At 46.6% G+C, this 25,372-nt stretch overlaps 1 protein-coding gene across 1 annotated transcript in view; it reads right to left on the bottom strand.

Moving 5' to 3' along the window:
- Positions 1-3,748: 3,748 nt before the first annotated feature.
- Positions 3,749-25,372, bottom strand: part of LOC138488462 (aldehyde oxidase 1-like) — a 705,629-nt gene continuing 684,005 nt past the window's right edge. The window contains exon 35 of the mRNA XM_069615436.1: positions 3,749-8,247. Coding sequence (XP_069471537.1) covers positions 8,197-8,247 — 51 coding nt within the window. The 3' untranslated portion in view covers positions 3,749-8,196. The remainder of the gene's footprint in view (positions 8,248-25,372) is intronic.

Genomic DNA, 25,372 nt, shown 5'->3' with positions numbered 1-25,372 from the left:
AGAGGTAACTGAGCCCTCTTCCTAGGGACTTCCAATAAAAACCTCTCCAAACTACAGACAGTCCAGAATAATACCCTTAGGGCAGCCACAGGCATTTCCAAAAGGGAACACATCTCCGACACAAGAAAACAAGTTCATTGGCTCCCCATCAAAGAGAGGACAGCCTTTAAAAGCCCTGGCCATAAAACACAAATGCTTCCACAACCGGGCACCCCAATACGTGGTGCAAAAGGTTGTTAAGCAAGAAACCACAAGACCCACCAGAACAGCCTATGCTAACAGAATATCCGTTCCTAAAACCAGGAGAGCGTGAGCAGGAGGATCCAGCTTTCCAGTTCTGGCAGCAACACACTGGAATGCCCTCCCTCCACAAGCTAGGAACACTGTATCTCACCTAGCATTCAGGAAACTAATCAAAACCCTGCTGTTCACCTGAGCCCTCGTGCTTGCCTGACTGATGTTCTCTATAACCACCTGCTATTGCATGTCTCCTGTACCAATATCTCCACTTGTAACTAAGGCAACACTGTTTTTCAAGCTCAAAGTAACCAAGAGCGAATTATATCTGCGTAACTAAGATAAATATGTGCATATAAGACAATCTCTGCAACAGCGCCTCGATGCCTGCGGGCTGTTTGTGCGCTTTACAAATACAAATAAATAAATGAGCGTTCAGAGCTGTCACAAGTTTAAAATTTTGAACACGCCCCCGTGATATGGACAGTGTATCGTACCTCGCTGCCGCAGAGTACCGGCAATTTAGATCCAAGGAACCTCGGGCCTCACACATTGGAGCTCCACTGGTGGTCCGCTCGACACAAGCAGCTCAACGGGACTAGCCCAGCAGTCGCTGCTTGTGTCCAAACACCATCACTTTAGACCAGATACGGTAAAGTCTGTTAAGCCAGACTGCTTTAGATTAACAGCTCAGGCTGTCACGTTTGTAACAGTCCAAGGTTAATCCACTCTTCTGTGGTGTGAATCATGGGAAGTAGGACAAGCTTTAAAAGGATCTTTCAAAGGGCACTACTAGAACTTGAATTTGAAATGTATTTAACGTTTACTTATCAGTGTTCCAGGTATATACTTAAATGCTGACCATTGGTGCTTTGGTGGTCGGATTGTTCGTAACCCTAAGCAGTCACTGGATGGCGCCTGCCACTCGCCGCAGACTGCCTCCACCCTTTCTGACACACTTCACAGACGCTGCAAGATTTAACTAATGGGAGGCTCAGATGCCACTCCGCTCGTTCTCCTTGCCGTTCTCTGCCCTCAAAACAACAGCGGATCCTCTGCCAAGCCTCCACACTGTCTGACGCGCTCTGCGGTCTGCTTTGCGGACGCCAGGGCAAGATTTAATTGATCGGAGGCAGAGCCTCAGACGCCACTCCGCTCGTTCTCCTTGCCGTTCTCTGCACCCAACACAGGAGTGGATCCTCTGCAGACTGCATGCATACTTTCGACACACTACATTATATGCTTTGTTGGATTTTCCATTTCCAAAAGGGTGCAAATAAATGATGCAGTTTTGCCCTCATGCTTACTGTGCATAGTTCCACAGAAGAGCTGACAAACCACACAGGGGTAAGGATAAGCCACCTGCAGGGATATACAATTCACATTGTCCATCTTGAAAGTTAACACAAGTTAATTGCAGATGTGGGGCGATGAAAGGGTGCAATGTGGGTGCATCTCCCTTTATCACTTCATATTTTGTTGTCAATGGGCCTTAACTTGGATTGGTTTTCTGATCTACACAAATGCAGAAATAATCTGTCTGCCTTGAAAGTGACTTTGTCAGCAGCTAACTTGTACCGCTGCCCGAATCTGTCCACGGTTTACCAATTCAGGTTTCTTTTTTTAAAAGGAATGAAATAACTTGATTGAATCATGGTCGACCAAAACACCTGTAGCTTTATTTAAATCTCTTAAATGACACCATCTGAAGCCCTTTAATTGTACTTCCTACAATGGCAGCTAGAATAGCCCAGTGAGTTATTGCGATTGGCTGCAACCTGTAAGTCCCATGTACAAATTAGTAATGGGAGAGTTGAACAGTATCAGCATCTGCCATTTTGAGAGTGGGGATATCTGTTAAAATGAGTTCATATTATTTACCTGTATAGTAATGTTTTCCCAAAGAATACTTCTGTCTACATGTGTCCTAAAGCTGTACCCATCCATTGTACCCAGCAAGAGAAGGACAGAGTATTATGACTGTAGTATTGCCATCACAGCCTTGCATTCCTTACTGTGCACAAGTTAATCAGTATAGCGTCCTTTTACCGACACCCGTTTTTTACGATGGGTGTTTTGCTGGAGTTTTTCCGAAAAACTCCATCAAAGAATTTTCAGGGCTGGTGGGAAAGGGCAAATAAATGGTTGGGGGGAGGGGGGGTGAGGAGTATATAATTAAATGATGGAGCTCTGGGGCGGAACCCCCTAAAAATAATATTAATGACGTTTTTGGGAAAAACTCTCACTGCGGCAAAACACCCATCGTAAAAAACGGGTGTCGGTAAAATGACATGAACCAGTTAATCACACTTTTCTCTGCCTCTTGAGGAGTCCCCACTGCTTAGACTGACACCTATGGAATATTTGGCGAGTGCCAGATCATCCTTGCCCTCTTCTGTATTGACGGCCAGGAAATTCTTCATCTTCCAGTAATGCTATGGAGCTAAATCTATTGGAAATATTAGAAATAATTGGGCCAAGGATGATTGTGTAATAATCCCGAAACATTTGAAAAGTTGTCATACTGAAAAGTCCATCAATTGCTTACAGTCGAGGCTAGGGAAATTTGTACATGATAAACATATGTTGAACTTAGACTCCTTTTGGAATAGATGCATGACCGGCCCGCAAGTGTGTCTAATCCCGGCAATAACGCAGTTTTGGAAAGAGCTGCAAATGGGTTTTTCGATGATTGAGGCCAAAAGTACAGTATATAACCTCAATGTATCCGTAATCTTAATATGCAATACATTAATCGACTGGAATGTATATGTGATTAGGATGCTTGGTGGGGAGGAACATTTTTATAAATGTTATATTTTGTATTGACTCTTATGGCTCTTAAGATAATTTTCATAGCACCCGTCCCCTATGCTGATAATTACGGGCAGCTGTTGGGGACCTAACCACTCCTTACTACCTGCTTTCGCAATGGCTATAAATTCACACATGCATTTTACCACTCCTTTTATCACTTCTCAATCCTCTGACTTCGGTCTTCCAAAGGGCATTCATCCTCACAGTGCTTCGAGGCTATATCAATGGCAGTAGGCGCTATACAAATACCACATGACATAAGTATTTAAATGTTCGAAAGGGTTGGCATTTTTGTGATACATGATGTAGGTAGTATGTTTTACTTATATGTATTATATATGTGTATAAGATTTTATTTCTAAACCATGAAAACACTTAATACAAAAACAGAGATACATTTACTTGCTTGATTTTAAAGGATGCGCTCATCAAGCACTTGCACATTCAGTCGTGTCGGAAGGGAGTCCAACTTTTGCACAATTCATTATTTGCTGATGCTGCTTGCTCGAATCTGCAATCAAAATCCATCAATCATGTCCAGAGGTGCTGTACTTCATTTAATTCTGCTACCACTGCAGCTGTTCGCGGGTGGAGTGAGACCACTGAGGTGATGGGAAAGAGTCACGGCCTTGGAAAATCCGGATTTGGAACAGGGATATGAATCATGCTATACAGACCACACAATTCATTTCAGTTAAAAAGCCAAACACCTTTTTATTAACGTACAGAATTGTCTTAAAGTCTATCTCCAACCCATTGTATGCTTGCCATTTGGGCCGTTTCTAGACAATACACACGCCTGGGGAAATCCTTATGCCTCCCACCCCAACATTACACAATTATTGTTGTATAAACACATGCTAGTTTTCTTTACTTCTTATTAAAGTACATACAATTAATAAGTAGACAGAGCAAAGAACACCACATTATTGCAAAAGAAGAATTTGGTTTCGCCATCTCATGTATATGTTAAATGTCTAAAGAGCGATCTTCCTGATTTTGCTGCTGCAAACGCATCTATTGCTTCTGCCTAAACTACCTTTCTTATCTTGTTGCTCGCATCTATTGCATCAGCTTAAACTACTTTTCGTATCTTGTTGCTTGCATCTATTGCATCTGCCTAATCTACTTTTCTTATCTTGTTGCTCGCATCTATTGCATCTGCTTAAACTACTTTTCTTATCTTGTTGCTCGCATCTATTGCATCAGCTTAAACTACTTTTCTTATCTTGTTGCTCGCATCTATTGCATCTGCCTAATCTACTTTTCTTATCTTGTTGCTCACATCTATTGCATCCGCCTAATCTACTTTTCTTATTTTGTTGCTCGCATATATTGCATCAGCTTAAACTACTTTTCTTATCTTGTTGCTCGCATCTATTGCATCTGCCTAATCTACTTTTCTTATCTTGTTGCTTGCATCTATTGCATCTGCCTAATCTACTTTACTTATCTTGTTGCTCACATCTATTGCATCTGCCTAATCTACTTTTCTTATCTTGTTGCTTGTATCTATTGCTTCTGGCTTATCTACTTTTCTTATCTTGTTGCTCGCATCTATTGCATCAGCTTAAACTACTTTTCTTATCTTGTTGCTCGCATCTATTGCATCTGCCTAATCTACTTTTCTTATCTTGTTGCTCGCATCTATTGCATCCGCCTAATCTACTTTTCTTATCTTGTTGCTCGCATCTATTGCATCCGCCTAATCTACTTTTCTTATCTTGTTGCTCGCATCTATTGCATCCGCCTAATCTACTTTTCTTATCTTGTTGCTCGCATCTATTGCATCCGCCTAATCTACTTTTCTTATCTTGTTGCTCGCATCTATTGCATCCGCCTGATCTACTTTTCTTATCTTGTTGCTCGCATCTATTGCATCTGCCTAATCTACTTTTCTTATCTTGTTGCTCGCATCTATTGCATCTGCCTGATCTACTTTTCTTATCTTGTTGCTCGCATCTATTGCATCTGCCTAATCTACTTTTCTTATTTTGTCGCTCGCATCTATTGCATCCGCCTAATCTACTTTTCTTATCTTGTTGCTCGCATCTATTGCTTCTGCCTAATCTACTTTTCTTAGCTTGTTGCTCGCATCTATTGCTTCTGGCTTATCTACTTTTCTTATCTTGTTGCTCGCATCTATTGCATCTGCCTAATCTACTTTTCTTATCTTGTTGCTCGCATCTATTGCATCCGCCTAATCTACTTTTCTTATCTTGTTGCTCACATCTATTGCATCCGTCTAATCTACTTTTCTTATCTTGTTGCTCGCATCTATTGCATCTGCCTAATCTACTTTTCTTATCTTGTTGCTCGCATCTATTGCATCTGCCTAATCTACTTTTCTTATCTTGTTGCTCGCATCTATTGCATCTGCCTAATCTACTTTTCTTATTTTGTTGCTCGCATCTATTGCATCCGCCTAATCTACTTTTCTTATCTTGTTGCTTGCATCTATTGCTTCTGCCTAATCTACTTTTCTTAGCTTGTTGCTCGCATCTATTGCTTCTGGCTTATCTACTTTTCTTATGTTCTTGCTCGTATCTATTGCTTCTGCCTAATATACTTTTCTTATCTTCTTGCTTGTATCTATTGCTTCTGCCTAATCTACTTTTCTTATCTTGTTGCTCGCATCTATTGCTTCTGGCTTATCTACTTTTCTTATCTTGTTGCTCGCATCTATTGCATCTGCCTAATCTACTTTTCTTATCTTGTTGCTCGCATTTAAATGTAGAACTAGAGCCAAAAGCCTCCCTTGAGCCATTACACAAAATACAGTTTTTCTATTACGTTTCATTTACTGAGACTCCTAGGATCACACTTTCACAGAATTTTAGCGCACTCTATAATGTATTTGCACAGAATTGGGTGGGGTCAAAACCAGGTAGTGGATGTGCTTAGGTAAGTAATCAGAAAATGGGCCAAATTCGAGTTAGAGACAGCTGCAGATTAATAAATGAACATTAGGAATTCACAGTGTCAATTTGATTTATTGGGCATATTGGAGGTTTGTCCTCAGGTTTTGTCAAATGTTCATTTATTACACGGGACAGCACCTCTATATCTATTAATCAGGGCATGTACAGATATGTGTTCATGTTTAGCTTCCAAGGGCTAAAATAATATTCTGCTTCTTAGAGAGGACCTGGAAAGTACACAAATCACATAAACCTGACAGACGAATAATATAAATCATTGTAGAAACATGTTGGGAAATGAAGTATGATCATGACTTTATTTTCCTCATACAGAATGGAAGATTGAAAGTGTCATACAGCATCTGAGCTTTAGAAATTGTGTATGGAGACTGAATGACTCGGTGAAAGAAAATATATCAAAAGGTCACCTGCTTCTACACATTGCATAGCACAGCATGGAGCCTGTTAGCATCCCACCCTTTTCTAATCACCAAACATTTGCTGTTCTTAAGGGATATCCCATTAAAAATAGTATTTTCCAGTTGCTCACTTTTGTTGTGTCTGCAACCATCTACTGCCAATTGCTAAATAAACGCTCTCCTGAAATAAAGAAACATCTTAAAATATACTTGACAGACTCTGTGCTGCCGTGTTTCTTTTTGTGCCTGAAATGCAAATTAGAACCCTTGGCGGGTGAGGGAGCCAATCAAGTTTCTGAAAAACTGAGTGCTCTCAGCACCCATCCTCCACTGTTTTCCCCCATCCCCTGCCTGCCGCCACCAAATCTAACACCTCAACACCCCTCAACCCCAACCAATTTATCTCGAATGGGCTCCTTCACCCAGCTCAGCCTGCCCCTCTCCACGGCCTTACTTCCTGGTAAGCCATGGAAATGGAAGAGGGGCTCAGAGCGGAGCCTTGCCTTCCATTTCTATGGCAATCCTGACTCTTCCTGGCTGCTGCTGTGAACAAAGCTGCACGGCCGTTTTTTTTTTCTCTATTTTTATTAGCACCTCGAGGGTTTGCCTCGGGGTGCCAATAGTAATATTCCGTGTTCTGCCAGCTACACCAGCCTGGTAACGGCACTGGGGCCCGCCGTTACAGTTCTTGCTTCACTTGGGCCTGTAACCTGGCCCCAAGCTGTTACTGGCCATTGTAGCTTGCAGAATGCAGGATTATTGTTTAAGTGAATAGACCAGACAAACAGGAGTAGAAATCTTCTATCCTGAGATTGGAAGTTTGTTTCCATGTTTAAAAATGTGTTTTTTTGTGAAAATTTAAATAAAGAGTTGGAGGTTTTTTCCAAGCACTCTATATTGGAACACCTGATCATGCATCTTTCAAGCACTTGCGTTCCAAGGAACCACCTGCTTTGCCTGCCAAAAGAAACAGTTGTGCTGCCATTAGGGTTTTAAACAAGGCAAATGTAATGTCTAGTCTGTGCGGCAGTATACCAATGCTTGGTATATTGGGCACTTGCTGCCTGTAAGATGTGTTAGAGTGCAGGGATCACAAATGTTTACGTTGGCTGCAAGACAATGTGTTAAAGGACAAAGCTGGCATATATTGGCACAGCCAGCATGAATGTCTTCTTATTGTGCCAGTACTGGTATTATTGGGCAGAAGCAACAAAAGTGTGTTCTTACAGTGACAATACTTGTATATATCGGCATAGCCAAAAAGAAAATGCTGTCATACAGTAGCACCATACTGGCATATATGTTGGGCACATGCATCAATACAGTGTTCACAGTGGCAGTGCTGTCCTATATAATGTGGGCACAGGCATCATGAACATGTGCTTTACAGTGTTGGTATATATCGTGGGCAGAGGCATCATGAAAATGCTTTGAAAAATAATCCTGTATTGTATATGACCTGGCATCTGTTGGATTTTATTTTGTTTCGGCACAGAATAGATTCTAAATTCTATGGCATTTTACCTAATTGTTTGCAGTGTTTTGCAAAATACACCCTTTTGACCCTATTTAAAAATAAACTCTCAGGAGAGGAAGTCCCCAGACCCCCTTTTGTTACTTGCGGCTCCCTCGCTATACTCGGTTGCTAAACCTCATTACTGTCAGACATGTATACCCCTCCAGTGAAAAAATCCACTAGCCGCCACTGGATGTTGGAGTATAATAATGAATGGGCTCAGTTATGTTTTTGATGCTTGGTGAAAAACTGAGCTGCACGCATCCCAATGTGTACGTTCTTTGAGTCACACATTGATTGCCCAAGGCTTGATGGATCCCGCAGCATCTTTCGGAATCTGAAACAGAAAAAATATAAACGTGTCAAAAATAAAGTGAATTTCTAATTGAAATTGACAATGTACACAATCCAAACGCATCTATCTACATATCTGGCAAAGGCTGCATGTCTGAGAAAAGTATACACTTGGGGGATACGCGTCTTCATGAACCTATCTGCCATGCAAAAAAACAAAATGAAGGAAAGAAGCGTAGACTTCCCAGGGACACTATGCACTCTAGTGTTGTTACTCATTACATGTAATATTCACCATGTTGGTTTCCGGGTGAATGTAAAAAGGCAAAATCATTTATATGTATTAGTCTCGTGATAGCTCAGGGGCAACGTGCTTGTCTTGGAAGCAAGATGACACGGAGCAACACAGGTTCGATAGAAACCTATGGGTATTGAGCGCGTTATAAATAACCAATTACAATTTAAAAAAAATAAGGAACAAGTTACTTACCTGTAAATGTTGTTCTCCAGCATGGGTCTGGGATGGATTCACATGCTCATGAATATTCCCCGTCGTCAGGCCGGGAATCGTCGGTAAAAGAAACAGTTTCACTTTCACTTACAAACTGTCTTTCTCCTATAAACCAATCACTGAGCTCTGGGTCATACTGCCCCCAGTCAACGACTGCCCTCTCCCTAAGCCTCTCCTCTGGCAGGCATCTTCAGATTTGGTAGCACATAAAGTGGCAGTATGACCAAGAAGAGTTGCAGGGGGTAGGAGGGAGGGTTTCCATGTGAATCCATGCTAGACCCATGCTGGAGAATAACAGTTACAGGTAAGTAACTTGTTCCTTCTCCAGCATGGGGTCTGACAGGGATTCACATGCTCATGAATAAAGAATACATAGCAGTACAACATTACACAACCACAGGAGGTGGCAAGGCTCAACAGAAGCAATGACTCTTACCTCCGGAAGAGGCTCACCTTCAAGCGAACAGGTTGCGTAGCACTCCTTGGCAGATCCTGGACTCCAGTTTGGAATCCTTGTCGACGCAGCTACATCCAGTGACTGTAAAGTCCTTTCAGCCGGCGACAAAGGCTTCAGAAAAAACACATGTAACACCAAAGGTTCGTTGAGGTGGAATTCCAACGGAACCTTTGGCATGAAGGAGGGGTGCATCCGCAGCACCACCCTTGTTTCGTGGAAAGTCAGATAAGGCTGCTTGCAGTGCAGAGCCTGGATCTCACCTACCCTCCTGGCAGAGGTGATGGCCATGAGAAAAGCCGCTTTCCATGAAAGGAACCAGAGAGGAGCTTGATGCATAGGCTCAAAGGGCGCCCCCATGAGCCTCGTCAATACAACATTGAGTTCCCATGCCGGGGCAGGCACCTTCACTGGCGGGTACGATCGAAACAGACCTTTGTAGAACTCGTAGACTAGACGGAGTGACCAAAGAGAAGACCGCCCCGGAGACCTGGTGTAGCGGAAGATAGCCGCCAGATTGAGGCGTGCGCTAACCCCGCCTTGGCCAAAGACAATAAGTACGGAAGGACCTGAGGGGCCGTGAGCCTCAGGGGGTTGATCTTCTGCATCCGGCACCAAATTGCGAAATGCTTCCACTTGTGCCGTAGCACTTGAGAGTCGATGACGCTCTGGCCCTAGCGAGGACCTCCCTGCAGTCCGCTGGCAGCTCGAATCCTCCAAATACTAAGGCTGCATGACAGGCTGAGAAGATCTGGGTACCAAATGTGCCTTGGCCACGCCAGGGCGACGAGGGTCATCCTGCATCAGCTCAGTTTGAGATGATTGATGACTTGCAGTAGGACCGGCAGGAACGCGTACAGGAAAAGGCCTTCCCACGCAAAGGAGAATGCATCCCCCATGCTCCTCGGCTGGTGGAACCTGCTGTCACGCTCACCTGATTCCCACGGAGGCGCAGGTCTGGCTTCGAGTGCTGATGCTTCTTCAGTGGTGAAGCGCAGGACTCTGAAGATGGACTGGAAGGGCCCCTCTACTCTGGTCTTTTCTGGCTCGCAGGAATATTCCGCTTTGCGTGAAAAGGGAGTATTACCTACTGATGGAATAATGCTCAAGCCTCCCACTCCCTTCCAGCCCTCCACGATACCCTTCCACGATTCCCCGTGAAGTCTCACCTTAGGGTCTGGAAGGATGAGTTCTCCATCCTGCTTCTGATGCAGGGGCGCGTTGAAACCCAGTTACTTCACTGGATTGAGGTTTGATGGGAGTTCAAAATAAGCTTGACTATTCAGGTGAGGCGCTGTAAGAGTTCTGTTGCAAGTTCAAAAGTTCAAGCTTAATAATAATGTTCATTGTCTTATTGCAGCAAGCGCTAATGCTTATGTCTTTTTTCCCCTTAGGGGCCGGGGTTCGGAATGCCGGAGATATGGCGCCGACCCGAAGTGAAACATGCAGTTCCAGTAAATGACAGGTAAGCTCTGGATGAGCGTTCAGGTAATGTCTTTGCATTCGCTCATTCAATGTCCTTGTCTTTTTCCCCATAGGGGCCGGGGTCTGGAATGCCAGGAAGCGGCAGGACCCAAAATGAAATGGGAATAACCCAACAGGTAAGTCTTAGAAGGAAACTGAGCCTTTCCTATTCCCTTCCTTTTCTCACCTTGTTTTCTTGTCTTTTTCTCTCTAGGCTCTGAGAAGTGGCTACGGATCCGGATGATCGCTGCTGAAGATGGAGGCGCCCAGGAAAGGTGAGTGAAATGCAGCGCTGCAGCGATCGAAGCGAAATGCTTTTAAAATGATGTCTTCCCTTTCAGGATCGTCGGTGTGATGTCTCCGTGATGCAGCTTTAGCTGGTAAGGTCTTCTTTCTCTCCAATTCTCTCTTATCTCCCTTTGCAGGCGACCCAGGATGCTGACAGGCATGGCTGAAGTCCAGATGCAGGAGCTGACACGGTGAGCATCCAGCTGCGAGGAGCAGAATAACGCGAAGCGTGAGTTGCTGATCGGGCGTGGTTTAAATAGCTTTGGAAGAAGTTCCAGGTATGTATCCTTCCACCGATCAGGTATGTATCCTTCCCCGACCACACCCAGGTGGAAAGTAGTCCCACAGGGAAAGTAGTTCCATTCAGGCCTCAAGAGGGCCTGGATGTAGCAGCATGGTCTGCATCAGGTAAGTGCACATTAAAACACTTGAACACATGTCTAGCTTTATGAGCCTGGCGCCTAAGGCGCCAGGACAGGGGTCTAACATGAGCCTGGCGCCTAAGGCGCCAGGACTGTGTCCAAAGGGCCCCAGCTTGGGCCCGCTGGCACTTCCGTGGGGGGAATGATGCCTGCCTCTGGGGTTGCTGGGTCGGACCTGGCTCCTTGGAGGTAGGCATCATGACACCTGCTGGCGAATCTCTGGCATTTGGAATTTGCCGCTGTTGCAAACAGATCAATCTGGGGTCTGCCCCATTTGAGGAAGAGGCTATCCACTTGATCCTGTCAAAGCTCCCACTCCTGGCAAGTTCGCTGCTCCCTGCTGAGGGAGTCGGCAATGGTGTTCTTGACTCCCGCCAGGTGCAAAAGAATGAGGAACATTCCCTGGGTGATGGTCCAGTGCCACAAATACTGTGCTTCTCTGGAGAGCGCCAGAAATCTGGTCCCCCCTGCATCCTGATGTAAAACATTGTGGTGGTAATGTCCGTGAAGACCCTCACCACCTTGCCCCTGAGGGATGGAAGGAATGACTTGAGGGCCCAAAACACTGCTCGCAGTTCCAGGACATTGATGTGGAGATCCCTGTCCTATGGTAGCCACAGGTCTCTGGCGTGGAGATGTCCAGTGTGGGCTCCCCAGCCCTCCGGGGAAGCGTCCGCGGTGACCATCTCCTGGAATGGGGGGCTCTGGAAATCTGTGCCCACAGCGATGTTGGTACGTACGCTCAACGGAACTCTTTGTCGAGAACAATCCTGCCTTTGAAGCTCCTTGACACCTACACCCACTGAGCATCCAGGAACTCCCGAATGGGTCACATCCGCAACCTGCAGAGTTTGATCAGATAAATGCACAACAACATCATGCCGAGTAGCGACTTGATGGTCCGCACCGTGGCGCTCTTCAGCGTCAACAGTCGTTACACCTTGCCCAAAATGGCTGCAATTCTTTCCTCTGAGGGCGCCACCAGGCAGGAGGCAGTGCTGAGCGTGGACCCCAGGAACAGCGCGCTGTGCGATGGAATCAAGCTAGTTCACGGAGAACCCCAGATCCGTCAGCAGCCGGACGGTCCTGTCCGTACGTTCGATGACAATCTCCCTTGGCTTGCCCTGGATGAGCCAGTCGTTGAGGTACGGGTACACGTTTATCCCTTGCAGACATAGATGGGCCGCCACTGGTGGCAGGCACTTCGTGAACACCCTGGGCACCGACTTCAGTCAGAAGGGAAGGGCCTTCAATTGGTAGTACTTTCCCTGTACGAGGAAGCGTTGGAACTTCCGATGCTTCTCGTGAATGGGGACGTGGAAGTAAGCGTCCGAGATCCAGCGATGATAGGAAGTCCCCTTCCTCCAGTTGGTCGAGCACGTGCTGCAACGTGAGCATCCTGAATTTTTGGGACTTTATTAACTTGTTTAAACGCCGCAGGTCGAGAATGGGCCTGCAGCCCCCGGTCTTCTTTTTTACTAGGAAGTATCTGTAGTAGACTCCGGCACCCCAGAGTCGTTTTGGAACCAGCTTGATCGCCCCCTTTCTTAGCATGGCCCGTACCTCCTGCAGGAGATGAGGGATGTGCTGCTGCTGCCGGGCCACTGGTGGTATTCGCGGGCACTTCTGCTGGAATTCTAGAGTGTGTCCATGGGCGAGAGCATCCAGGACCCATCAGTCAGTGGAGGTCTTTTTCTACTCGCTGGTGAAGCCCGCCAGCCGGCCGCCCACTTGGGTGCATGGGTGGGGGCGATGTCCTGGCCGATTCAATCCTGCATGCCGCCTTGGGCGCGAAGGCAACAGCGGCCACCTCCGAAAGCCTTGGAACAACACCTGTAGGCCTCCTGGGTCGCGAAATGGAATAGGAGGGCTGGTGGTACAAGGATGAATCCCTGCCAAAACGCTTCGACGATCTTCCGGATTTCCCTCCTGAGGCACAAAAGGAAGGGCGGTGTTGCTGCAGCGTGCCAAGGGCCTGGGCCGTCTCAGTGTCGGTCTTCATGGCCTGCAGCGAATCATTGACCGCCTTCCCAAATAGATTGTCCCTATGGAGCGGCATATCCAGGACCCTCGTCCGAACTTCCTGGCGCAAGTTGGTGGCTCTCAACCAGCCACGACGACGGAGGCAGATGCCGTTCCCCATCTGTCGGAATGCTGTGTCCGCGATGTCCAGGGCCACAGTGATGGCATGGTCCAATGCCACCTCGCCCTCTTGGAGGATCTCCAACGCTTCGACCCATTTGTTGTCGGGGAGGAATTCCAGCCGCAGGGCCAAATTGTACCATAGCTCCCTGTCGTATCTGGCCAGGATCACCAAGGAGTTCACTGCCTTGACTGTCGTTGCTGCTGAGTAGATCACCTTTCTACCCAGACCGTCCAAGTTCTTCCCCTCACTGTTTGGGGGAACGGAGGCTGAAGATGATGGATTTCAGGACTTTTTCCTCGCAGCCGCCGAGACAACCAAGTCAAGGGAAGGCTGCGATAGCAGGCACTTGGGTTCGGACTCCAGCACCCGGTACTTTTTCTCCGGCCTGTCTCTTTTAGCCAGGGCTGAGGTGGGATTTTTCATCAGTGCCAGGCCCTCATCCTAAACGTTGTCCTGGAGCGGCACTGCCAGAATGTTCTTGCTCTTCGCCTCTTGCCGCTGGTAAAGGAGCCCTTCCTTTTTGGTCTCTTCTGGCATCAGCTGGAAAAGCTCTGATGCGTGGGTGACCATGGAGAGAAATGATCCCACTTTGTGGGGGGGGATGCTCTCGGTGGCAGGAAGCACTGCCATCGTCGACTGTGTCCATAGTCGCCGTGCCCATCCCCATATCCCTTGGCAGGGAGGGTAGGTGCAGCGGCTGATGAGTTGGCATGGGGTACCATTAACTATTCTTGGCCGGCGGGGGCCCGTTGCCACTGGGCCGGCACCAGTGTTGCTGTTGGCATCCTCCTCAGGATCTCCGACACCAGCGTTTGGAAGAGTTGACAGGATGTCCAGCGACATGTCCCTGGGAGGTGGAAGGGGAGTAGGCTTGCTGGGCCCAGCACCTACATCGTCATCGCTGTTGGCCCCGCCGCCATCATCATCATCGCCCTCCCTCTGATTACGTCGTCCTCCTCAGCGTTTCCGCCGTCGTCGTTTCCCACGTCTTCCGGGACCGTGTGGACAGAAACCATGTCCTATACTTCTGAAGAAGAAATATCTGTGCCTTGAAGCACTGTGGAGCCCCCCCCCCCACTGCCCTCCTTTTCTGCATCCTGAGGGGTTGGAGCCAGGCTCAAGGCTGGCATCCTTTTCTCCGGTGTCTTGTCCACCAGCTTGGGTGAAACCTCCGACCTGGGAGGAAGGGCCACTCTGGGCGTCGTAGGGGTTGCCTGGACCGGTTCAGCCCCTTTCACCTTCGAGAGGGCGGCCGCCACCAGCTGGATTGATGAGGACGACTTCTCCTGGACCACCTGAGCCTTCAGGGGTAGGTCGGACACCTTATCCTGTGTCTTGGTTTTCTCTGCCCTCTCCCACAGCTTCTCAGGGTTAGCAGATTTCCTCTTCAAAGAGGAGCTGGAGCGATGGCTTGAGACGGAGGCAGATGGCGAAGATGAGTGTGCCCTGCCCTTCGCGGCACCCGCTTGTGCGGCAACGGAAATGGACCTGCGGTGCTTGGCCTTGTCTTGGGGCCCCCATGGATGGAGCGCCCTCAAAGGACTTAGAGCTTGATCCTCGTACCGGCCGGTGCTGGGTGAGGCTTGCCCCTGTTTGCCACACTGGGTAGAGGCTTGGCATTGAGCCACCCCGCCAATCTACAGTGCAGATCCATAATGGTGTGTTTGGTGAATCTCAGGCAATTTTCCCAATCCGCTTCCCTGTTATCGGGATAGAGACAGTAAAGGTACTCAGAGTGTTTGTCCTCCACAGACAGATTCCTGAATCTGCAGCTAGAGCAGAGCTTGAACCTCCCTCCTTCTTCTCCTCTGACATGATCCAGACTTGTGCAGTGTAGGCCTGATGGCCTTCTGGAATCTTCGATGAACTCTCGATGATTGTTGCCCTTGAGGGGCGATCAAAGACCCCAACAAAAGGATCCCCACTTGCCAGGCAACGGAACAAAGAGCACACTGACTCTATTTGACAAAAAGCGCAAAAATGCAGAAAAGCTCTCCGAGCAAAACACAAGGACTCCCAACACTTGAATGTGCAGTAAAAATCTGAAGATGGCTGCCAGAGGAGGGGCCTAGGGAGATGGCAGTCATTGGCTGGGGGCAGTATGACCCTAAGCTCAGTGATTGGTTTATAGGAGAAAGACAGTTTGTAAGTGAAAGTGAAAATGTTTTTTCTTTTACCGAGGATTCCTGCATGACGACAGGGAATATTCATGAGCATGTGAATCCATGTCAGACCCCATGCTGGAGAATAAATATTACCCTGAAGAAATCATGGCATGGGTGTAGTTTCTGCTTCAAAGTTTGTAATCCTATTTTGTATTTACTGTAATACAAAATAAAAATGAAAGGGTTTGAAAATAAAAATAAACATGTAAACCACATGAGTGTGACCTAAATGGAAATGGTTCTAGACCCTAAGTGTAAACAGGAGGGAAGGGAAGCTTTGTAAGTTTTAATATGATGCCTTAAGACCAGTTTTCAGTAGTTGTAAGGGGCAGAGTGTAATTTCTTTTTAAAGGGACAACCCCTCTTTTTGCAACTCCTCACTGGACATTGAGATGGCTATAAGCTACAGCCACAAACGTCAGAATCAAACCTACCTGTCATAGGCATACTTTGGAACACTTACGTGTGACAATTCTTCATGCACATTTTAAAACAATTAGCTACAGAGGGACATTTGAACTCAAAAAGATGCAGCATTGCGATGCGCTAAAAATAGGATTACACTAGGACAATGAATTTAAAGCTTTATCCCCAAATTGATACTCCAATCTTTCCGCTATTATGGATATCAAACAATGTTCCAAAATATTGACACCCACATAAAATAAATCTGTGTTTGACAAGCACAGAAAAGGGGGGCTTGACGTTTAGAGTGCAAGTCTGTGTATGCCAGGAAAATGTGAGCTTCTCGCAACATGTTGTTCAGGTAACAGTCCTGTTCAGAAAAGCAGCATCGTAGAGTAATTGTTGCCTCACTGTATGCATGGATTGACCTACTTCATATTGACCCACTGTATTTTGCTTCTTGGCACAGTGTGAGTAGTTTATGGTAGTTGAATTGTTTGATCGAGTTTAATTGTTGCCCCAATATTTTTTGCTTGTTATTATCCTAGACTAAGTTCTTGTCCACCGTATACATTCTTTGCCCCAACAGTAACCCTCTCTTGTTTGCACCCAAACACACTGGGCATAGAGCACCTATGCCCCCTGATTCCTCCTTATAGACGTCAAACAACAGAACTCTACAACCCACTTACATACCACCGCCCCAGCAATACACACCTGCACCACATGTAAACAAGGCTTCCATTTAGTCACAAAGGCCTGTTTGCCCACGACAGAGAGCACCTAGAATTCGACCCCTACACAGTTCCCGAGTACTTCTGAACTGCATGCGTCAACACAACTGCAAAGCTATCTTTAATTGCCCCCTCTCTCCCCACTAACCTAGCACAGCAGCTCTTAGAAGATAATCACACGTCCCCTTCTCTTGTTACTTCAATGTTACTGGTGAATGACACTTCATTTCTGCACACTGTAAAATGCTATTCGTTTGCAATGTGTATGTCAGATTCCATGTATTTAAAAAGGCAAAATCTGCTTTGGCTGTATGAGAGCAGCCCAAGAGAGACTTGTGTCTTTCTGACAGCCAGAACACTTGAGTATGCATTAGCCTAATTCGGGTAAAATCCATTCAAGATCCCTTGTTTGCTTTTTGTGAAAAATGAAGGTAGCCATAAAGGTCTCCCCCAAAAGTCTTTACCCATAGTAATAGCCCTGTTTAATCCCTTTAGAAGTTACTTCAGTAAGTGTCACTTGTGAATAGCTAATTTTGCCAGAGATTAACAAATTACTTCTTCTTTTGGCTGGATGTTCTGCCCACGTATTCCTCATCGTTAATATACTCCGATATCCTGCTTCCAGCTCTGAAACCTTTCACAGCAGAAAGCGCTGTGCATCCTCGTCGCTGACTTCGTGTCCCACGACGGCGTCCGTCTATCTGGAGTATGACGTCAGCGTCAGTATAAATGGCATGCACAGCGTACGTTGCCTCAGTTCAAGTTTTTCCTCCTCTCAGCAGCATAGCAGTCTCAAAGATATGAAAAGCATTAGCATTAACAGAGAGGAAAGTGTACATCACAGAAATTCTCTCCTGACAGAGGGGTAGGTTGGGAGGGGCGATGAGGAATACGTGGAGGAACATTCAGTTGAAAGAACAACGAATGGATTTTGTCCTCCCACATATTCCTCATTTTTGAAAGACTCCCATAGCAGTGCCTTATAGGAGGTGGAAAAGGGAGAATTTATTTCAGATTCACGCTGTGTAATTCTGCCCTTCCAAATCTGGTGGCCTTGCCTGATCGGGAATCCAAGCAATGATTCTTTGTGAAGGTATGCAACTAAGTCCAAGTGGCGGCATTGCAAATATCTTGCACCGGCACCCCCCTCTGAAGGGCAGTCGAAGTGGCTATTCCTGTAGTTGAATGAGCCCTTATGCCTTTGTGAATTTCTTTTCCAGCTAGATTGTAGCATTTGGAAATGCACAGGATAATCCAGCGAGACAGTGTTTGTTTTGTAACCGCCTGTCCCATCCTATGGCCGGAATAACCAACAAATCGTTGCTCATCCTGTCGCAATTTAGAGAGCCTATTAATATAAAATCGTAATGCTCTCTTAGGGTCCAATCTGTGGAGTCTTTTCTCCTCTTTAGATGGATGAGGAGGAGGGTAGAAAGCAGGGAGAACAATTTTCTGTGCCAAATGGAATTCTGACACCACCTTAGGTAGAAACAAGGGCCGGGCCCTCATAACTACTTTACAAAAGATTGTAAATGGTCGCTTAGATGACACAGCTTGAATCTCGCTAACCCTGTGAGCAGAAGTAATGGTTGTCAAAAACATTGTTTTTAAGGAAAGCATTCTAAAAAGACAGGAATGCAAAGGCTCAAAAGGAGCGCCATCACAAAGTTCAAGGTTAGGTTAAGCTCCCAGACCGGCACCAATAAAGGGAATTGGCAGGAAGTTATTAGTCAATCCTTTCAAAAATGGAATGACAATGGGGAGCTATAAGTAGGAAACCAGTTCTGGCGCACGCGTGAAAATGGACAGCACTGCCAAATAGTCCTTGGCCGTAGAAACTTGCAGTCCCTGATGGGCTAGATATAAAAGGAAGGACAACACAGATGATGTGTCACAAGTGAATGGGTCATTCCCTTATCTCTACACCAGCTGCAAAACCTGTTTCAACAGCAGTGGTATAGCGATTTCGTTGCTGGCCTTCTGGCTGAAAGCAACACCTCCACCACGTCTTCCGGAAGTTCCCAATCTTTGTACCTTAACCTCTCGGAAACCAGGCGTGAAGGTTGACCGTCCTGATTTCTGGTTGAAGAATTCGACCCTCCTCTTACGAGAGCAGATCCTCTCTGTCGGGAAGATGAATTGGAGGGCAGATGGACATTTCCAGAGGTTCTGTGTACCACGTCCTCGTGGCTTAATCCTGGGCAATCAGGATCATGAACTTCTCGAACGTTCTCATCCTCCTGAGAACATGAGGAATGACGGAGACCAGTGGAAACGCGTACAGGGGTGGAAATCCCCAATCAACCACGAACGCGTCCCCCACAGCTACTCTCTGAGGAAATCCCCTGGAGCAGAATAGGTTGCATTTCCTGTTGACAGTGGACACAAACAGATCCACTTGAAAGGTTCTCCAAAGGGCAAAGATCTTCAGAAGGACTTCTTGAGCTAACTCCCACTGTGCTCTGCCTGCTCAGAGCGTCTGCCACTGTATTTTCCTCTCAGGCTAGGTGAACTGCTGCGAGAGAGATTCCTTCTTGCAGTGCTCAAAACCAGCGTTTCATTGCCTCTCTGCGCAATGGTAGTGACCCTACACCTCCTCTCATGCTAAGGTAATGCATGGCCACTGTGTTGTCCATCATTATCAGGATGTTCTTCCCTGTACAGAAGGCAGAAAGGCCATCAGCGCTAGTTTGATTGCCCTGAGCTCCAAAATGTTTATATGCAGTTTGGACTCTGATGGAGACCAGCATCTGCTGATCATCAGTTCATTGGTATACCCCCCAACTTGTGAGGCAGGCGTCCGTAACTACCGTAATATCTGGCCATGGTTGCCAAAATGTTTTTCCTTTCAACACGTTCTCCTCGCAGGCCCACCACAGGAGATACTGCACAACCTTGCTCAGAATCTGAAGCAGATTCGTCATTCTGCCAGGTAATTGTGACCATTGGGATTTGAGGGCCCACTCAAGGCATCTCATCCTCAGGGACTCCCTTTGTTTGTGATTTATTGGCACATAGAGATAAGCATCCTGAAGATCCAATGACACCATCCAATCCTGGAGCTGAAGGGTTAGCAGGATCTGCAAATGAATTACCATCTTGAACTTGTCCTTCTTGATGAACTTGTTCCCGCATCTCAAGTCCAAGATGGGTCGCAATCCTCCACCCTTTTTCAGGATCAGAAAGTATGGAGAGTACTTGCCTTGATTCCTTCCGCTACAGGTGCCGGTTCGAATGCACCTTTTACCAACAGGGTTAGAACCTCCTGTAAGAGGAGCAGGTCTGGTTGTTTCAAGGACTGGCCCCTTGGGGGGCAGTTCAGAGGTTTTTTTAGGAACTTAGGCACCAGGCTCATAATAGAAATCAGTCCTGGCGCCATTGGCGCCAGGCTCATAAACATTACTTACCTCATGCAGACCATGCTGCAACTGAATCCAAGCCAACGTGAGGCTTGGATGGGACTATTTTGTTACAGGGACTATTTTTTTACTCTTGTGTGGTTCTGGGGAACTTCTTACCTGGAACTACTTTGGAGGCTATTTAAACCACGCCCGATCAGCAACACATGCTTCGCGTTATTCTGCATACAGCAGCGTAACGCTCACCGTGCCTGCAGTCAGCATCCAGTCTTCAGCCACGCCCGTCTCGAATCCAGAGCTCCTAGCAAAATAGGAAACAAGAAGGAAAGGTTAGGACACCGACCTTATTTCAATCTTTGCCTGATTCCGGATCCATCACGTCTTCGAACTTGAAAAGGACATTATTTCTGCACGCGTCGCATCGCCAGCTGCAGCGTCGCGCCATACTCACCGGTCCTCACAGCATTTTTCGATCCGGCGCTGCCTCCATCATTTTCCTCGCCGAACTCCAGCACCTGGGGGAAAACAAAAGAAACAACAAGGTGAGCTAAGAGAGCCGACAAATACAATCTCTTACCACCATAGGCTTACCTGATTTACCACCGGAGCCATTACCCTTTAATACGCCTCATCTTCATTTGCCGCACCTATGAAGGGAGAAAACAACAAGTTAAACTCATGCAACTTTTACCGGACAGTGTTGGGTAATAGAGAATCTTACCAGAACGCCATCAGCTGCCTCCAAGCAATATTCTTTTGAACCAGTTGCAATTCAACAAGGGAACTTCAAACCAGTGAAGTAACTGGTATCTACGCGCCCCTGCATGCCATGCAGGATGAAGAGCTCATCATTTAAAAACATAAGGTGAGGTTACTAAAAGGGGATATCGGAGGTGACAAGAGGGGAGAACGAGAACAGTGGGAGGGGGCCATCACTAAAATCCACGGGTGGCTAAATCCCTTTCTCCACCTGCAGGAGAATACTTCTACGGATCAAGCAGACGAGATTAGGCGGGCCAGTCCAGACAGTCATCTCGGCACTACGCATCACGTTGCTGGAGACCGCAGCTGTCTGGGTCCGATCGACGCCCCTGTGGGAACCAGGTGAGCGTAACAGGCCTCAGAAGTAATACTTTGCCACTCTTCCAGATGTTGGGTGAATCTGCCCCCTACCACAGTCTTGTGACTTACGGTCTTAAAGCAGTTTTAGAGCTGCAGAGATTGTGGATGGATAAGAGGCGGAGGGTGTAGCAGCACCTTGGCCTCCATGCCTCCTTTGTTCCCTCTGAGCAAATTGGCCTCTTGTTCGTTCAACAGAGAAATAAAAACAAAATGACCAATTCCCCCCAACCCTGAAAGGAAGAAGAGGAAAATTGGCCCTGTTGTGGCTGCCGAATTGCAGCACTGAGAGATTTAGTGGCCGCCTTAGAGGTCTGCAGCTTCTCTAGGCTTTCATCTGCCCTGGATCCAAAAAGTTGTGAGCCCTCAAAGGGCATGTTCAAAAGCTGGACTGTGCATCAGGTGCAAAACCTGACTTTCTCAGCCAAGTAAACTGTCTGAGAACAGTAATGGCAGCCATGGAGTGACTTGCACAGTCTGCTGTGTCTAAACCCGATTGTAGTGCCTGACACATGGCATCCTTCCCATCCTGTATGATGTTCAGGAAGCCCACTCTCTCTTCCCCTCGGGGAAATGTTTGCCGGCATAGCAGCCACCTCCAACAGAGTACTAGTGAACTTGGCCAAGGCACAGGTAGCGTAGACTGCCTTAAGAGCCATGCTCCCTGCTGAGAAGACTCTCTTCCCCACGGTGTCCACTCTTTTATCATTTCACGTCTGGTGGAATTGTAGGGTACGCCGCCCCCTTGGAAGTAAAGGTGGCTACCTGCACCAACAAGCTCTAAGGGCTTGGGTGTTTAGAGAGAAACTCTGGGACAATTAGGAAGGCCTATATTTTTGGGTGAAATCTTTATTCATTGCAGGGGTGGAGTCTGGTTTTCTCCAATTTCCAGGACTCTATTCTTGACTGCTCTATGGAATGAGAGTATGGGATCCTTTGGAAGGCCCTTATCCAGGATATCAGTTAAATCCTCCTGCTCAAACTCCACAGCAGCTCTAGCACAGCCCTATTAATCTATGAATTTTGACATCAAAGATCTGTATGATGCATCCACATTCCCAAATCCCTCAGGGAAGTGTCTAGCCCACTAGCATCCCTAAGTGTGTCAACCAGGTCCCTCATATTAGATTCTTCTGAGATGAGCTCTTATGGGACACCAGGAGTGCCGTAATCCAGGCCAAATAAAAAAAAAGTGCTTTCCTCCACTTCCCCCTCCTCATATATTGAGCTCATAGACTTGAAATGTTTTTTTGTCTGTGGTTGAAAAACCTTTCGCAAGCTGTATGAGGATGTTGAAGGTTTCAGCTTCGACTTCGACTCCTTCGAAGGGGAGACTGGAGTGAAGACAGAGTCTTTACTCAAGGGGTCAAGACCACAAGTGGCACTTCAGGGGCCTTCAATGCCTTTCTGTCTGGGCTCTTGGGCGCGCAAACAGTGTTTTTTGTTGTCGACCTGATGCGGCACGATGGGGTCAGAAGTCTTTCAACTTCTTCGAAGGGGTAGGAGTTGCCACCTTTGCAAATACCTCCAACATTGATTGTCAGAAATTCCTCAAACTCGGCCTTAGAAGCCATTTTTCACGGAAGCCTAACCGTTTTCCCTTGGGCCAGGAATCCGAAGTGGTTGATCGAGAACAATACCGCCTTTTTCTTGACCTCTTCGAGGAGGATGACGAAGAGTGACGAGACCCCGAACTGGAACGCTTTGCATGTTTTTTGCATTTCTTGGATCAGTGTGGAGAAACTTCTCTCAAAACTCTTGTGTTCGGACGATTTAACCTTTGACGGAGTGGGTGCAGCGGATTTAGGGGAAGGCCTACCCAGGACGAGTTCCCCTTCCTCTATTTTAAGGCCTTCACCGTGATGGATTGACATAAGCCACAGTCATTGACTTTCTGGCCCGTTATCAAGCAAAGGCATACCTGAGGCAGATCCGTTATTGACACCTTGAAGCCGCAATCAGCACATGTTTTGAATCCCATTTTCGGGGTGGATGTGGATGTTTTCTAAAAATTTGAAGTACGTAGAAAGAATGAACGCTGAGGTGAGTGAACTGTTTGAGTAAGCTGTGCGGAAAAACTGAACCAAGGTGTAGCATCGTGTAGTTCATTAGTTAGGTTAACTTGGTGGGCGATCGGCTGGTGAGGCACGAGAGAGAGAAGAACGAGAGATGGAACGTGGGAGAGCGAGGACAAGGAGATGCGGGTTTCGAAGTCCAACGCCTGCATTCACTAGTCGGTGGGGCCTGATGTGAATACTTGTTAACGCGAGAGAATAAATACTTAATCCCCTATCATACTGCACATGCGTTTCTTACTTACTGTTATACTACAAGTGGCGACGAGGATTCAGGCTCCACCGCCCCCCCCCTGAAGAACCGCGGTTCCGCGACGGATACGGTATCCCAGTGGCCGCTCCGCTTTTCCCTCTGAGCGTTGCAGCGGCCACATTGATCAATCCACAGTGCCGGGGAGGAACGACTGGATCCATAGAGGCCGCTCCGCTTTTCCTGGCGTTGCAGCGGCCAGAACAAGTAAGTCTCCGCCCTTTCCGGATACATAGGGCCAATCAATCTCTACTAACATTACGGACAACAAAAACTACCGTATTACATAGAGTAAATGAGCAGTGAAATCGGCAGATACATATTTTAAAGCACGACAGGGAGACTGAGAGTAATACAAGGGGAAACTGAGAGTTATACAAGCTCACAACCTAAATGTAAATTGAAAACTTAATATCTTAGCTGAATCTAGCAATTTTCAAACGCACAAAGCAGGCATAAGGAGCATTACAGTGCATTCTCCAATTGAATACCAATACAGTTGAACTGCATGTTCCACAAACGATAAACCTACACACGCTCAATCCACCATGGCATTCAGTGGTGTTCCCCCCCCTATGTTTTTCCTATCAGAAGTAGGAGAACCATCAATTCCATGGAAGAGGTGGATTAAAGCTTTCGAACACTATGCAGGAGTAGTGTGTGGACAGAATTGCAGCGTAGAAAAAAGAAAGTCACTCCTATTGCACTGTTTGGGGCCAGCTGGACAAGAAAAATTTGAAGACTTGCCTGAATTATCACCGGAAGATAGTGCAGACCTAAATGAATATGAGTGCTCAGTAAAGAAGATGAGTAAACATTATGAAAAAAAATTGAGCACCATCCTTGAACGTTATAAGTTTGGAAAAAGAGTCCAAGAAGAAGGCGAAAGTGTTGAACAATACGTAACTATATTAAGAAAATTGGCCAGGACGTGCAAATTCAATGCTCAATTAGATGAGAGAATACGTGATCAGTTTATGCTGGAATGCAGAAGCAGCAAGGTGAGAGAAAAGTTGTGGGCTGAAGATGACCCACCCCTTGATACGGTTGTAAGAATAGCCAAGGAAGTTGAACACACTGAGAAATGCGTTCAAGAACTGGAGAACAGAGTACAATCTATTGAAGTCAGACATGACACGCCAAAGAGTAATAATGGGATGAACATTAACAAGAATAATGAATCATTAGCCCAAGTGATGGAAGTAACCGGTGGGAAGAACAAGTGGGACAAAAATCGTAAACCTTCATGGAATGAAAACAAAAGGAGTAAAGGAATATCCAACATACACACGAGAAGGAGAAGTCCTCCTTCACGTAAGCAGAGGAACAGTCCAAGAAGGAAAAATACCGGGAAATGTTTTAGATGCGATAGCACAGATCACTGGGCAGACAATCCTGAGTGCCCAGCACTTAAGATCATATGTGGGAAATGCAAAGGCAAGGGCCATTATGCTAGGTGTTGCAGAGCACAGAGTAACTCCATGAATTGGATCGGAGATGATAATGACAGCAATGGAGAAGATGACGAGTGCGTATTTACCATAATGGATGAAGAGCATGAGGAGGAATTGGAAAGCCCCAAGGCTACGGTGCGTGTTGATGGAGTAAACATGCACATGATGATTGACTCTGGTGCCAAATATACCTTGATTCCGCAATGTATGTGGGATAAAAGAAGACATGAATACTTACATGAGTCAGACATAAGACCTAGAGCTTATGGCGGAATAAAAATTGACGTTATCGGATGGTTTTGGGGTGAACTACAGTTTAAAG

The sequence above is a fragment of the Ambystoma mexicanum genome, chromosome 9, assembly GCF_040938575.1.
Source record: "Ambystoma mexicanum isolate Mex_15411 chromosome 9, UKY_AmexF1_1, whole genome shotgun sequence".
NCBI lineage: Eukaryota > Metazoa > Chordata > Amphibia > Caudata > Ambystomatidae > Ambystoma > Ambystoma mexicanum.
The sequence above is the reverse complement of the archived record's forward strand: the minus strand, read 5'-3'. Positions and strand labels throughout refer to the sequence as shown.